The sequence below is a fragment of the Phycodurus eques genome, chromosome 14, assembly GCF_024500275.1.
Source record: "Phycodurus eques isolate BA_2022a chromosome 14, UOR_Pequ_1.1, whole genome shotgun sequence".
Taxonomy (NCBI): Eukaryota; Metazoa; Chordata; class Actinopteri; order Syngnathiformes; family Syngnathidae; genus Phycodurus; species Phycodurus eques.
The window spans coordinates 19,635,480-19,648,625 of NC_084538.1; the positions used below are offsets into that span (position 1 = coordinate 19,635,480).

Here is a 13,146-nt window from a genome sequence, read left to right on the forward strand (position 1 = left end):
CCTATTACATTTACAAGAAACAAAGGGAATTTAGGAAATTTCCCCTGCACTGTCCAGTATCCAGGTATTTATTTCAGTCACACTGGTTAAATTTTAGGCGAAAAAAGTACTGAATCGATTTCCAAACACTGAATCGTATAGTTTTAGATGAACCAACGTCGTCCTTGAATCGAATCGGCAACCACGATTCTTGATCGCTGCCAAAATGAATCGTTACACCACTAATAAATAAATACATACGACATATTTAACCTTTCAAATTCTAATTGTTTTCCAGGAAGAGCTTAGGATCAGCTCTGTTTACTCTGTTGGTGGCGGTAACACACTTGTGTCCCCTGTGGGTGAGTATCTATATTTCTCCAATCATATATATCTATTGCTTCAGTTGGTGTTGGGCATTAGCTTTCTTGAAGCAGATATTTATTAGACATGGCACAAGCCAAAGAGGATGTCTTTGTTCTTAATGTGTTATTTTGAAACGCCTGCTGTAAAATCTCACATTGGTCAAATTATTCAAGATTCCAAGTATATTTTCGATGCTAGTTCCAAGTCAGTATTTCCTGTCTAAGCCTTCCCTCTTTCTTCTTTCCAGCCCATCAAGTGGCAACTGTTTCCCAACAAACAGCCATTTTTATTCCGGGAAGAGGTGCTGTCCTCCAAGCAATGGCTCCCCTTTCTGTCCGACCCCCAGCTCCAATTCAGACTTCACTTCCATCCTTGCCGCCAATAGCCCTTCGACCCCCTGCGCCAACCATTCCTGGTAGTGTTCGCTGCAGTGGCTGCTTTAAGGTACCATTGCATCCTTGCTGCTGTTCGGGCTACTCAAACAAAAGAAAGGCCTATGGTGTTAATGACTACTACAAATGTATTTTGTTTCTTGATATGTTTAGGTTCTGCTAAAAGGTCAAACAGCATTCCAAAGAAAAGGTTCGACACAACTCTTCTGCTCCACGCTTTGTTTGACAGGACATCTACCCCCAGCAAACAAGAACCAATTATGCTCTCTATGCAACAGGTACATCTTGGTGACCCTATTGTATTTCCAACTGAAATAGATATATTCAGTAAATTGTCATTGCATTATATCAGACAAATACAACAAAAGTCAACCAGTGCACAACAAACAGCACTTATTCTGCAGTGGTACATGTATTTGTGAAAGTTGGCGAAAAACGGTCCGGAGTAGACTGCATAGCAAGTCTTTTATTGTGGAAGTAAGTGTCGTAGGGTTGCCAAGGATGAAAAGAAATGACAAAAATGAAGAACATACCAGAGAGCACAGTGCCAAGATGGCCATCAATGGCACCATCTTGGCTGATTGCATCATTTACAGTATATACTGTAGGGGTTTACTTGTAAAGTACTGCCTGATTTGGTTGTTTCCCTCTGCCATCTTGCTGTGGATCTCTGGTAGTACAACTCTTTCTTTGCCTTTGTGTTCTGTTTTTTTTGCAGTGAGATCCTTCGGGCTCGGGACACAATAACAATCCCAGCTGATGACAACACCTACTTGCACTTTTGCGGCCAGCACTGTTTGTCAATCTTTAGACACAGGACAAAAAAACCTGAAAAGGCCCCTGAAAAAGTAGTTGACAAACGGCCAGAGAAGAAGATTGAAAAGCCGCAGGAGAAGCCTGCTGAGCGACCAGCAGAAAATGTTATTTGTAGTGTGTGCAGAATCACCAACCGGGTAATGACAATGACATGAGCTCTTTATTGCAAACACAAGTTTTTGTGTCAATTGCCTGCTTGAACTCTGTCAGGTAGATTATCTTTGTTGTAGTGTATCCTTCACGATTAGTACTGTTTTTTTCTATCATCCTGATCATCTCCACCAGATCGAGCATGAGGTGAGCCACCAAGGTCGTCTGCACAGACTCTGCAGTGACGCTTGTTTTGTAACATGGCGCAGGATGCGGCAGTTAGCCATGAACTGTTGTGAAAGCTGTGGACTTTACTGTAATAGTAGTTCGGACTCCTATCATACACTTACAATTGAAAAATCTGAGCTAAACTTCTGTGGTCCCACCTGCATTGGCACTTACAAACAGGTATGTGTAAGTTTTTTTTTTTCGGGACAGCACACAAGGCACACATGATTGTAATTTAAAAGTTTGTGTTTCATTGCTGCCTATCCAAACAGTCCTGCCGAAAGACAATTGAGTGTGCCAGATGTCAAAAGTCTGCAATCGTGTCGTCCACCATCATGGAGCGAGACGAGAAGGGGAAAGTTCAGCTTTACTGTTCACCTGTTTGTGTTCAAATGAGCCGACCACCGCTACACACACTAACCGGTAGGACAGCAGACAATCCCCCCAAAAAACGTGACAGGCCTAATGATTTTTTTTAATATTCATGTGAGATGTTCATGTCCCTTTCATAGGGGCTGCATTCCCATGCTGCCTGTGCAAGACTGTAGCTGTTCCTCAGTATCACCTGGCAATGGTGGATGGCACCATAAGGAACTTTTGTTCCTATGAATGTGTTTCTACTTTCAGGGTAAGGGAAATGCAAGAATTGCATAACAACAGTAATACTAATGATTATTATTATGGTATTATACAGAATTCTCTCTTGAATCAGTTGAGGACTTCTTGGCTGCAATTTGCTGACGTGCTGTTGATTTAGTTTCAATAGCGATTGGAAGATAAGCTACATCCATGGACACCTGCTACGGCACTCCTGAGCAGCATTGTTGTATTCTGCTCAGTATGACTCTGGCATGGAAACTGTTCAGAATATTCATAGAGAGAGACAGACTCTTGTTTTCCTTTGTATCTGCCGTCCGATATAGCTGATTGTCCATTACATTGAAGCACTTTTTTTTGTTTTTGTTTTGTTTTGTTTTTGCTTTTAGACAGTGTGTGACGAACATTCCTCAAAGTTGTATATGTGCTATATGTTTTATAGCTTACATATAGCAAAAACACATCTTTGATGTTGAAACAATTGCGTCCCAGACACGACATGTACCAACAATTTTATAAAAATGTGTTCATCACCCGTTTGCCTCAGATGAAGTTGCCAGCGACTAACGGTCAATACGACGTGTATCAACGATTTTATAAAAATAAGTTGTTCATCACCCGTTTGCCTCAGATGAAGTTGCCAGCGACTAACCGTCAATATCCCTTTTTCACAAGCATTTTACTTCCACGATAGCTTTCAAAAGGCTATGAGGTCCGACAATCAAAAGAGTGGGTTTACGCCATGGATGAATGTATGAAAAGCGCTATATAAATACATTTGGTTTTGATATCACAATTTAAAAAAAAAAAAAAAAAGAAAGAAAAATGCAGATTTACCTCGCGATTTCTAGACACCTACTATGAGATAACACATTATAGTAATAATCTCTTTGGCCATTTCTCTACAAAGAACACAATGACAATGATGGACAAGTAGGTCTTTAATGAAGACATGTAACGGTGAGACACATGCCAACAATGAAAGCTTTGTCAATGTGTCCTTTGAAAAGCAATACGCAGGTTTAGCCAACAGATGAAGCTTTTTGTAAGTGTGTCAAATGGTTCGAAGCAGTGCATCATTTTAGGCCAATTGTCTCAAAGTGATTCATTGCTTCAGAAAGCCACAGTTTCTCTATCCCTGAAGGCAACTAATACGCGTCTGGAGATATAAATGTAAAATAATTCACGGCCTCTCACAGTCCATTAAAATGCAAAGTTATTGTACAAAAGAAAAGCTTGAAAATATTTGAAGGTGTCACATTTTATCCAAACTTACCAAGCCGGTGTGCTTGGTCATGGTGGCATTGTTGACCTACAGTCCTCATGTCGCTTTCTTGACCTGTGAGGAATTAGTGTGCTTTCTAGTTCCAAATCTGTTGCCAAAAGCAAACAGCCTGACATGTTGGTCCCAAAAATAACATGTTCCAGACTCCAGAGATTTATTTTGTATTCCTCAGTTAACACTGGCCATGTTTTGTATGTCTCAGTTAACACTGGCCATCACTCTCTCACACTAACTCACTCACTCACTCAGAGCATAGTGGGCATCGCAGCACTCTACGGCACAATAGATATAACCATCATGACATGACCGCCACATCAGTGCCTCACATTCAAGATGGCCATGCTGCGCTCTATGGCACAATAGATATAACCGTCATGACATGGCCGCCACATCAATGCCCCGCATTCAACATGGCCACCACGTATACACAGGACGCACGTCTACTCATATTGTATATCTGTGACCTGGAATACGCCAGACCCATTGTCTGCCTGCATTGCGCCACAGCCCCAGTGAACAACATTCTGGAACTAACAGACGTTGTCAGCGACACTTTAAGTGACAAATGGAAACTCTTTTTGGACACATTGTTCAGTCCCGACGGTCAGTTTTATCAGATATCCGTTATATCGAGGCATCCGAATCAGATGCCCCAGCCACCTCATCTGACTCCTCTCGAAGTGTAGGAGCTGCGGCTCTACTCTGAGATCCTCCCGGATGACCACGGTTCTCACCCTATCTCTAAGGGAGAGCCCGGACACCCTGCGGAGGAAACTCATTTCGGCCGCTTGTATCCAGGATCTTGTTCTTTCAGTCACGACCCATAGCTCGTAACCATAGGTGAAGGTAGGAACGTAGATCGACCGGTAAATCGAGACCTTCGCCTTTCGGCTTAGCTCCTTCTTTACCACAACGGACCGATACAAAGTCCGCATCACTGCAGACGCTGCACCGATCCGCCTGTCGATCTCCCGTTCCATTGTTCCCTCACTCGTGAACAAAACCCCAAGATACTTGAACTCCTCCAGTTGGGGCAGGATGTCATCCATGACCTGGAGAGGGCATGCCACCCTTTTACGACTGAGGACCATGGTCTCAGATTTGGAGGTGCTGATTCTCATCCCAGCCGCTTCACACTCTGATGCGAACTGCTCCAGTGAGAGTTGGAGATCACGGCTTGATGAACCCAACAGAACCACATCATCTGCAAAAAGCAGAGATGCAATACTGAGGATTGCATATTGCACAAACTGCATATGCGTGCGGATCTCAATTTTCCATGATCTGACTGTTCTGCATATTTTTCGGTCTTGGAAATTAAGGGAAAGGTTTTGGTAAAGTCATGGAAAAGTCTTGCTAAAAAAGTTTACGAACCCTGATAATTTGATATCTAATCTGTAATTTCTTGTTAATTTTGATATCTTTAACAGAAAACAGGACATACTGGGTCCGATCTGATCAATGGAAAATCTTCTCCAAGGGATGCCTCACGACTTGGGCCCTCCTCTGGAGCCAGCTCAGTCCCTCCCATTCCTCAGGATTACCCATCTTCAGCTCCCTATCCCAGCCACCATGGCAGTAACAGCTCAGTGCCCCCTTTGGTTCCTCCCTCGCTAGGCTTGACCTCAAGTTCTGCACCAGGGCAAGGCCATCCCAGAACACCCCTCGCTCAGCCTCTAAAACCAGGAGAGGGTGGACCCAGCGACAGCCCCAAAGTGACCTGCCATCAGTGTACCAAGCAGTTCATCACCAAGCCGCTGCTTTTTGGCCACCGAGTAAGACGTGCTCTTATCTCAACATCTTCATCAGTTTGAACTGTGCAACTGTTGTATAATCATATCTCTTTTTTTTTCTTTTTTTTTTTTTTTTTTTTTTTTTTTTTTTAACAGGATCGGATTTCTGTGTTTTGCTCTATGACATGTTGTGACCTTTATAAAACACAAAACAATATCCATGTAATGTGTGAAGTTTGTAGGAGGGACAAGGTGCCATTTGACACAATCCACTACAATGGAAAAGATATTTTCTTCTGCAGTAAATGTGAGTCAGCATTAATTCTTGACATTTTTGCATACATTTGAGAAACCTAACTTCTATCAGGTCATACGCTATATGTTTACAATATACTGTATATGTATGTTGTTTTTCATGCCAGTTGGCCCGGGCATTACATTGCCTGTGACTTTCCCCAACTATTGTGTGTTTCAGACTGTAAACAAAACTTCAAAATGTGCATAACATCTCGTAACAAGGATCCACCCTGCCGTCCCTGCAGCTATTGCTATAGCATTAGCCAAAAAATGTTGCATAGTCACTATGGAGGCAAGCTGGAAGAGTTCTGCAAGCCCCTTTGCATGTCCCAGTACACTGTACTCTACTACGGGGTAAGGAGATAATTCTTTGATAAATATATAATAAATGCAGAGCTATCTTAACCAAATCAGACCTTAGATCAATCAAAAACACGATAAAGTCTATATTATTATTAAACATTTTCATTAATCTGACATCAGTCAGTATAGTGATCAGTGTGACTTTATCACTCTATGTTGTACAGATGGGTCGATGTGACAGTTGTAGGAAGCAGGGCTACTTAAATGAGAAGCTACAGTACATGGGTTCAGTGCGGAACTTCTGCAACCTGACCTGCTTACTCGGGTACTGCTCTGTGAATTTTGAATCGAGCCAGCACACTACCAGTAATGGTACTGGAGCAGAGCCACCTCATGGTAATATATGTTGACGTGTGATGTCAGAATTGGTTGTTGAGGACCTGAACATTATTCTGTTGCAAAGGCATTCTGTTTAGTACGATAAGTGTGATTTGAAATGTAATTTTTTCTTTTCTTATTATTCCAGCTCCAGCCCAGCCTCACCACTCCTCAAAAGCTAACCCTGTCATAGCTGATGTTGTGTCACTAGCAAACGGTTCTGCAACTCAGCCCAGTGTGCCGTCGGATATTGCTATGACTGGTTAGTTGATTTGTGTTAATACGTTTCATGGAGGCAGCGAGGAATGAGTGGTTGATCGAGTTCATGATTAATTCGAGTTTATTGTTGAAGAGGATTTTATTTTATTTTTTTCCTGCTTTCGTAGTTAAAAGCTTGCCGGCTGACGTGCAATGCTTACATCAAAAAGGTGAAGAACAGAGAGGAGCTAATTTACAATAGCAGTTAGTGTTTGTAACAATATTTGGCTATTTCCCCCACACCCCCAAAAAAAGCAATTAGCATCTTACCGTATTCTCACGACCATAGGGCGCATCGTATTAAAAGGCGCAGTCTCAGTTACGGGGTCTATTTCTGTATTTAACACATACATAAGGGGCACTGTATTTTTGGGCACAGGCATGGTAAAACATACATTATCTTAAAAGAGTCAGTCTCGTTGCCGTGCGAAAGCTCGAACAAGCATCCACAATCCATTCACAAATTGTGATGTAACTCGCCAGGCGCTGCCTCCTAGTCTTAGTAAAGCTGTGTTCGCCATCTGTCATCCATGGCTTCCACGCCGCTCACTTCACTTTGAACGCCCTGTATACACGGATGTCCAGCGGTTTGTCAAGCCTCCCGAATGATGGCAAGCCCCGAGTTATTGCACTCAGTCGAATGGTGACTGTAGAGACGCTTCTCCCGGCTGTTCTTTGCTCATTAATCCATTGCTCGAGTTGGTCCAATTCGGGCCACCTCGCCTTGTTTCCGTGTTTTGTTTTTCTTTTTATTCCCGCGGAAACTCAGCTTCGTCTTCTTGACTTGGCAAAGCTCGGTTTCCTGCTTCCTCCACTTGCGAACCATGGATTCGTTGATCTTGAATTCTCTCGCGGCTGCTCGATTCCCATATTCCTCCGCGTAACTGATAGCTTGCAGTTTAAACTGTGCTTCGTAAGCGTGTCTCTTCGTCTGTGACATTTTCGGGGGTCCTTAGCCAAACCGATGTTGTTGTTGATGTTGTTTTGCACAATGCACACCCCGGAAATGCTCCCAGTCAGTCAAGCGGTAAAAAAAAAAAAAAAACGAACCCTTCCCCTGTCCTCAGCCGCGTCCGCTTTTCCTCTGTGTAAGCAGCGTGTCGGCAGGAAATGCTTAAAAAAAAAAAAAAAGTCAAACTGCACTCTCATCACACAACATTTATAGATGTTGGAACTCTGTGCACATATAAGGCACGCCGCATTATAAGGCGCCCTGTCCATTTTGGAGAACATTTAAGACTTTTAAATGCGTCTTATGGTCGTGAAAGTACGGTACTAATTCCTGGTAGGAAACAGACATGAACAAAAAACGAATTCTTATTATTATCCTTATTCACTGATGTGTAGAAATGTTCTCACTTTGGCTGGTACGCATGTGTCATGAATCAGACGGTAACTTTTCGTCAATGCTCAACTTGTGCACAATTTTCTTTGCATGTTACTGAATCAGAATTTATTCTAAATGACTGATTTAGAATTTATTCTAAATGACACCCACTGCGCAGAGGTTTTTTTCACGGGGTGGCTGATCCAAAACGCTAATAACTTTCTTGATCTTTATTATATATTCAAAAGGTTCGTATCATCAGAAAGCTTGCTTAAGACAAAATCCAAGTTGTGGGTGAACATACTAGCAGTTAGCAGTGAATCGTTAGCCTCCGCTAGTCTGATCTGTTTACTGGGAAGGAAGAGGAACGAGGGAAGCGAGTGGCGCAGTCAGTGAAAGTCGATCTTCGTCCCCAATGTTGTATCCAATAATGTGAGTAGAAAGATTGCAACTCACTACTATTGTGTGCATTCCATAACATGCCTTTTGCAACACTGCCGCAACACCTGCAGTGTAGTTTAGTGTAACGTGTACTTTGTGCAGCCAGATTAACAACAGTGTGCACAGAGAGTCACTACTCCGTTGCAACGGTAAGAGAAAAGTTTAGTTTTTACCTTTTTTCTTGTTTCATTTCTGGTTTGCAGCACAAATCGGAAGTCTGCTACAATGTTAACTAAATGTTTATGTTGTTGCTCTTTGTGGCACAGACAGGAAGTTTCTTTCCTAAACTCCAGTGTCATTTAGTTCTTATTACAGTATATTTGAAACAGTAGCTATTTTGTTAGAGAGAAGTTTCTTAGTTTTTACATATTTATTTAATTTCTGGTTTGTAGCATAGACCAGAGTATGTTATCATTTTTTTACAGTCATGTATAATTAAGTATCCTAAATAAATAGTCCAGTTTTTTGTTTTTCTATCTTTAATTTTTACCCCCCCCCACTCAAAAAAATCTAATCTTGTACCAAATCGTGATACGTATGGAATAGTGACTTTGGTGTATAGTTACAGCCCTATATGAGTCATGTTAACCATTTATAATTAATTTTTTCAAATTACCGAATCTGGCACAAAGCAACCATACAAAAACAATTTAATAGCTGAGAATGAGCAAACACTGCATATATTAGTTACATAGTAAGGAATACATACAGTATAGCACAGCAAACAGGCATTTGTGGTTGATAAGAGTCAAACGTTGGAAGTGAAAAGAAATATACAAGTCATATATGCCGACCGGAGTGCGTCATAATTCATGCCAGCAGTGGTGTGTGTGTGTGTGAAAAGATGAATTTGCATCACGTCTGCACATGCAGAATCGCAGAAAAATATATTAATCAGATTCTCGTAGGGATTAGTAAAAATACTGAAGCCTTGGGAAAAACTAGGAAATGTCTCTGGTCTGATCACACTTCTTCATTCAGTGACAACGTCTGCTGCGCATGGAGGCAGCCGGTGAGGGAGACTCATAAATGCACATATCCTAATGTACAAGGTAGCGCTTTAACGGGACAAGGGCAAAAGTAATAAGCAATTTCCTTTTAATTGTTATTTTGGAAAGTCAACCCATTAGCAAATTGCTGGTTTGAATTATTGGCAAAGGTATTATTGTTTTTATGAATGACTACATTTTCAATATGTTGCGCATTTTGGGCAAAAGATGTTTGATGTATTTTCAATGAATTATCCTGTATTATTCATGCGTACGCACAGTCTGAGGATGTTCTAAATTTGTTTGCGGAATAAGAACAAAAACAGGTCCGAACATATTGATAAATCACAGGTTTGTGCGTCAAACGTACAGTGGGTACGGAAAGTAATCAGACCCCCTTAATTTGTTATATTGCAGCCATTTGCTAAAATAATTTAAGTTATTTTTTTTCCTCATTAATGTACACACAGCACCCCATATTTGCCTTAAAAAAGCCAGACGTATTATTGGCATGGCACTCTCAGAATTAAGTGTGAACATACCTTGGCTAATACAATATACTGTACAATGTTAGGTCATGTCCATGTTTTTCTTCTTTTTTGATTACAGGAGGACTTCCAAACTGTAGCGTAGATGGCAAGATTCTCGATCATGTGTGTATTGCATCTTCTTTATAAATGAATACAGTGCTTGTTACAAAGGCTACCAGACAAACACTCAAATATTTGGTTTTGCTGCTAAAATGCACAGGCCAGTACTCAAACGGATGCCATGCGCGGACCCCCATCCAACCGGCGTCAAATGAAGAACAAGTCCGTACTTTGCCGGCCATTCACGATGGATCAAGAGAGTTTATGCCTGCTCCTCTCACCGTCCACCGATTCATCCGGTAAATACATAAGAACACCATTTAGTATGTCATTCCTCATTTACATGTTGTTGCGCAGCAGTACAGCACAAAACATGAAAACAGGGACCTACAGGTGTGGTTAGAATGTGACACACATTCACCATGGATGGCAATATCAGTTAAGTCAATATTGGTCTTTTAGTATTGTCTTCTACATCATTCTTATGGCATCATACAGACCAGTTCAAAGGTAAAATCATGTTAATTTTCACCCTTCTACAATTCAGTTTTCAACTGCTCAAACTTCAAGGAATTATTACCTGTCTTTTAGTTGTACTTTTCTCTGCCTACCTCTCCCCTCCCGAGACAGCGTTGTCAACATAACAAACGTGTTCTCTCACAAGTGGGTCTTCGACATGGAAGTAACCAATCAGAGGAAAGGGGGTAGTCATTGCCAAATATGGACAAAGTCAATGCCAAATATGGACAAAGCGGATACAAAACTGAGTGAAACAAAAGGGCCTTTTCTGGACATTCGTTTTCTGAAATGAAATTGAGACTTTTTTACTAACTCCATGTTAGAGAGTCACTCTGTGGAGTTCTAAATAGCCAAAATATGGGCCTTTTAAGTATAGTGAAATTCATTCCTCCCTGCAGTAACTGTTTAAAAATTGCAATACTGTCTTTTTGGGCCGGCCAATTAACAGATTTTGATTAATTCGAGTTTACTCTATCTACAGACCCTTTCCCAAAAAATTATAATATCATGGAAAAGTTTATACATTTCCATAATTCCATTCAAAAAATTAAACTTCCATAGATTACAGAATAATCTATGGAAGTTTAATTTAAACAATTTCAAGTATTTATTTGTTTATTTTTACCTAATTTGGGTTTCCCGCTCATAAAACCCATGAAATCAGGAATTCAAAAAATTAGAATACTGTGAAGAAATAATCATTTACTTCTCAGTTTTTGTTCAAAAAAGAGAGAAATTAGGGTCACATTAAATAAATCCAAATATGGTACTTTCAAAACGATTTAAAAAAAAAAAAAAAAAAAAAGTAGGGGGAAAATCAATTAAAGTCAGAAATTGGATTTTTGTGAAAGAATCTGAGGATTTGTAGTAAGAAACTGAGGAGGAACATGGCGACTACATAGCGTTGGCACCTAGCGGAATCCTCACATCTCCAAAACCTTTCAGGAAACAAAAAAACTGGCATGTTTGTTGAGTCCTTTACATTGGATCGTCAAAGAGAGAGAACCTTTTTCAATGCTTTATATTGGTCAATAATGTGAAAAAATAACATACCCATGAGTGGATTGACCAATAGTATAGATTTGTGAAAATATATGAAATTGACCAATTTTTGACATGGATTTAGGCCCGACACCATAGATACACAAAAATTTATAAAGTAAAATTAAATATCACAGTTGCACAAAATACAACCACAAAATGTTACCTGTATATTGGCACTGATATCTTCTTCTTAAGAAATTGAAACATTAATAATTTATCTACAAAGCATAACAATATGTAATGGTGTGAATGATAATGCGATAAGAACATCAATTGCATTTTCTTATTGCTTTGGCTCAGTCCGAAGAGCCTTGTAGAGAGAGGCTGTTTAAATGCTACTAGAAGTCGCGTTTGCTTCACAATTTGTTTGTTTTTTGTGGTGCTTTGATTTTTGCCTCCTTGTTTGACGTCCACTAGTTTAAGGCTTAGCTGCATTCTTTTGTTCACGGATTAGACGTGCTGCTGGCACGCAAGGCAGTTACACTTCGTGTCCTTCCTTTACATGATGTAATAACTTTTCTAACTTTTTCTGATCAGAATCAGAATCATCTTTATTTGCAAAGTATGTCCAAAACACACAAGGAATTTGCAAGCCTGTTACAAATTTGTTTTGAAAATAAGAGTTAAATATTTCACTGTATATTACTGTACAGATCCTAGATTTACAATGGAGTTCTGTTCGTACAGCAGCAATGTAACCCAAATTTTTATGTAAATTGGAATGTGCGCCATCTTATCACTAACACTAACACAGTGTCTAAATCTAAAGTCATGATTACAGTAAATACTTGTATGAAAAACACTTCTAGGCCATAAATGTAAAACAATCAAATGAAATACAGTAAGTACACCTCCACTTTACAGCGCTGTGTAAACTAGTCCATTGATCGTTTATATATTTATCGTTTATAGCAACCTCTCGTTTGTATCATTTGATGTCTTGTTATCATCATGAAGCAGAATTCACCAGGTGTTGGCTTGTTTGCCCACTATTCACAACCCCACAGAGCAGGGGACGTGTCACATGGATGAAGTAAAAGAGTGCAGAATATTTTGAGAAGCGTGTCCCATTCAATCACTTCAACATAACCGGCTCGCGGCATTCATGTCTCGCACCCATTTTGGCGACAATAACCACAAGCTTCACTATTTAATCCACAGTTACATTCAACATTATAAATATGGTTAAGTATGGTTAGAAACCACCACGTCTGTGCTTTTATATATTGTATTTGCATGGCTTGGCAACTACTCCCCAGCTGGCTCACTCACTCCAACCCAGAAGTGCACAGCAATGCAGCAATATGAAAGCTTATTTTATGAAGCCATCCGCCACAAAATTGAACACTGCACGATTCTGGTTCTGAAATGCTTAAGAATTTTTCCCCCCCAAAAATTTAAGCCATTTGTTTCTCAACTCAGTTTGACATATGATGCAAGACTTTGCACATGAAGCAGCCGCTTTGTCACTCATCCAGTTTCCCGCGATGCGTGTAAAAACCACTACACAGGGC

At 40.4% G+C, this 13,146-nt stretch overlaps 1 protein-coding gene across 6 annotated transcripts in view; it reads left to right on the forward strand.

The window, feature by feature from the left end:
- The window catches only part of LOC133412372 (zinc finger MYM-type protein 4-like), a 58,995-nt gene that overhangs the window by 19,621 nt on the left and 26,228 nt on the right, over positions 1 to 13,146 (forward strand). For all 6 annotated transcript variants that reach the window (XM_061695491.1, XM_061695490.1, XM_061695488.1 and 3 more), the window contains 14 exons: positions 278 to 341; positions 593 to 789; positions 891 to 1,015; positions 1,456 to 1,690; positions 1,839 to 2,051; positions 2,144 to 2,294; positions 2,384 to 2,499; positions 5,184 to 5,528; positions 5,643 to 5,793; positions 5,962 to 6,137; positions 6,311 to 6,482; positions 6,613 to 6,726; positions 10,089 to 10,132; positions 10,230 to 10,368. In XM_061695491.1, coding sequence (XP_061551475.1) covers positions 278 to 341; positions 593 to 789; positions 891 to 1,015; positions 1,456 to 1,690; positions 1,839 to 2,051; positions 2,144 to 2,294; positions 2,384 to 2,499; positions 5,184 to 5,528; positions 5,643 to 5,793; positions 5,962 to 6,137; positions 6,311 to 6,482; positions 6,613 to 6,726; positions 10,089 to 10,132; positions 10,230 to 10,368 — 2,242 coding nt within the window. The remainder of the gene's footprint in view (positions 1 to 277; positions 342 to 592; positions 790 to 890; positions 1,016 to 1,455; positions 1,691 to 1,838; positions 2,052 to 2,143; positions 2,295 to 2,383; positions 2,500 to 5,183; positions 5,529 to 5,642; positions 5,794 to 5,961; positions 6,138 to 6,310; positions 6,483 to 6,612; positions 6,727 to 10,088; positions 10,133 to 10,229; positions 10,369 to 13,146) is intronic.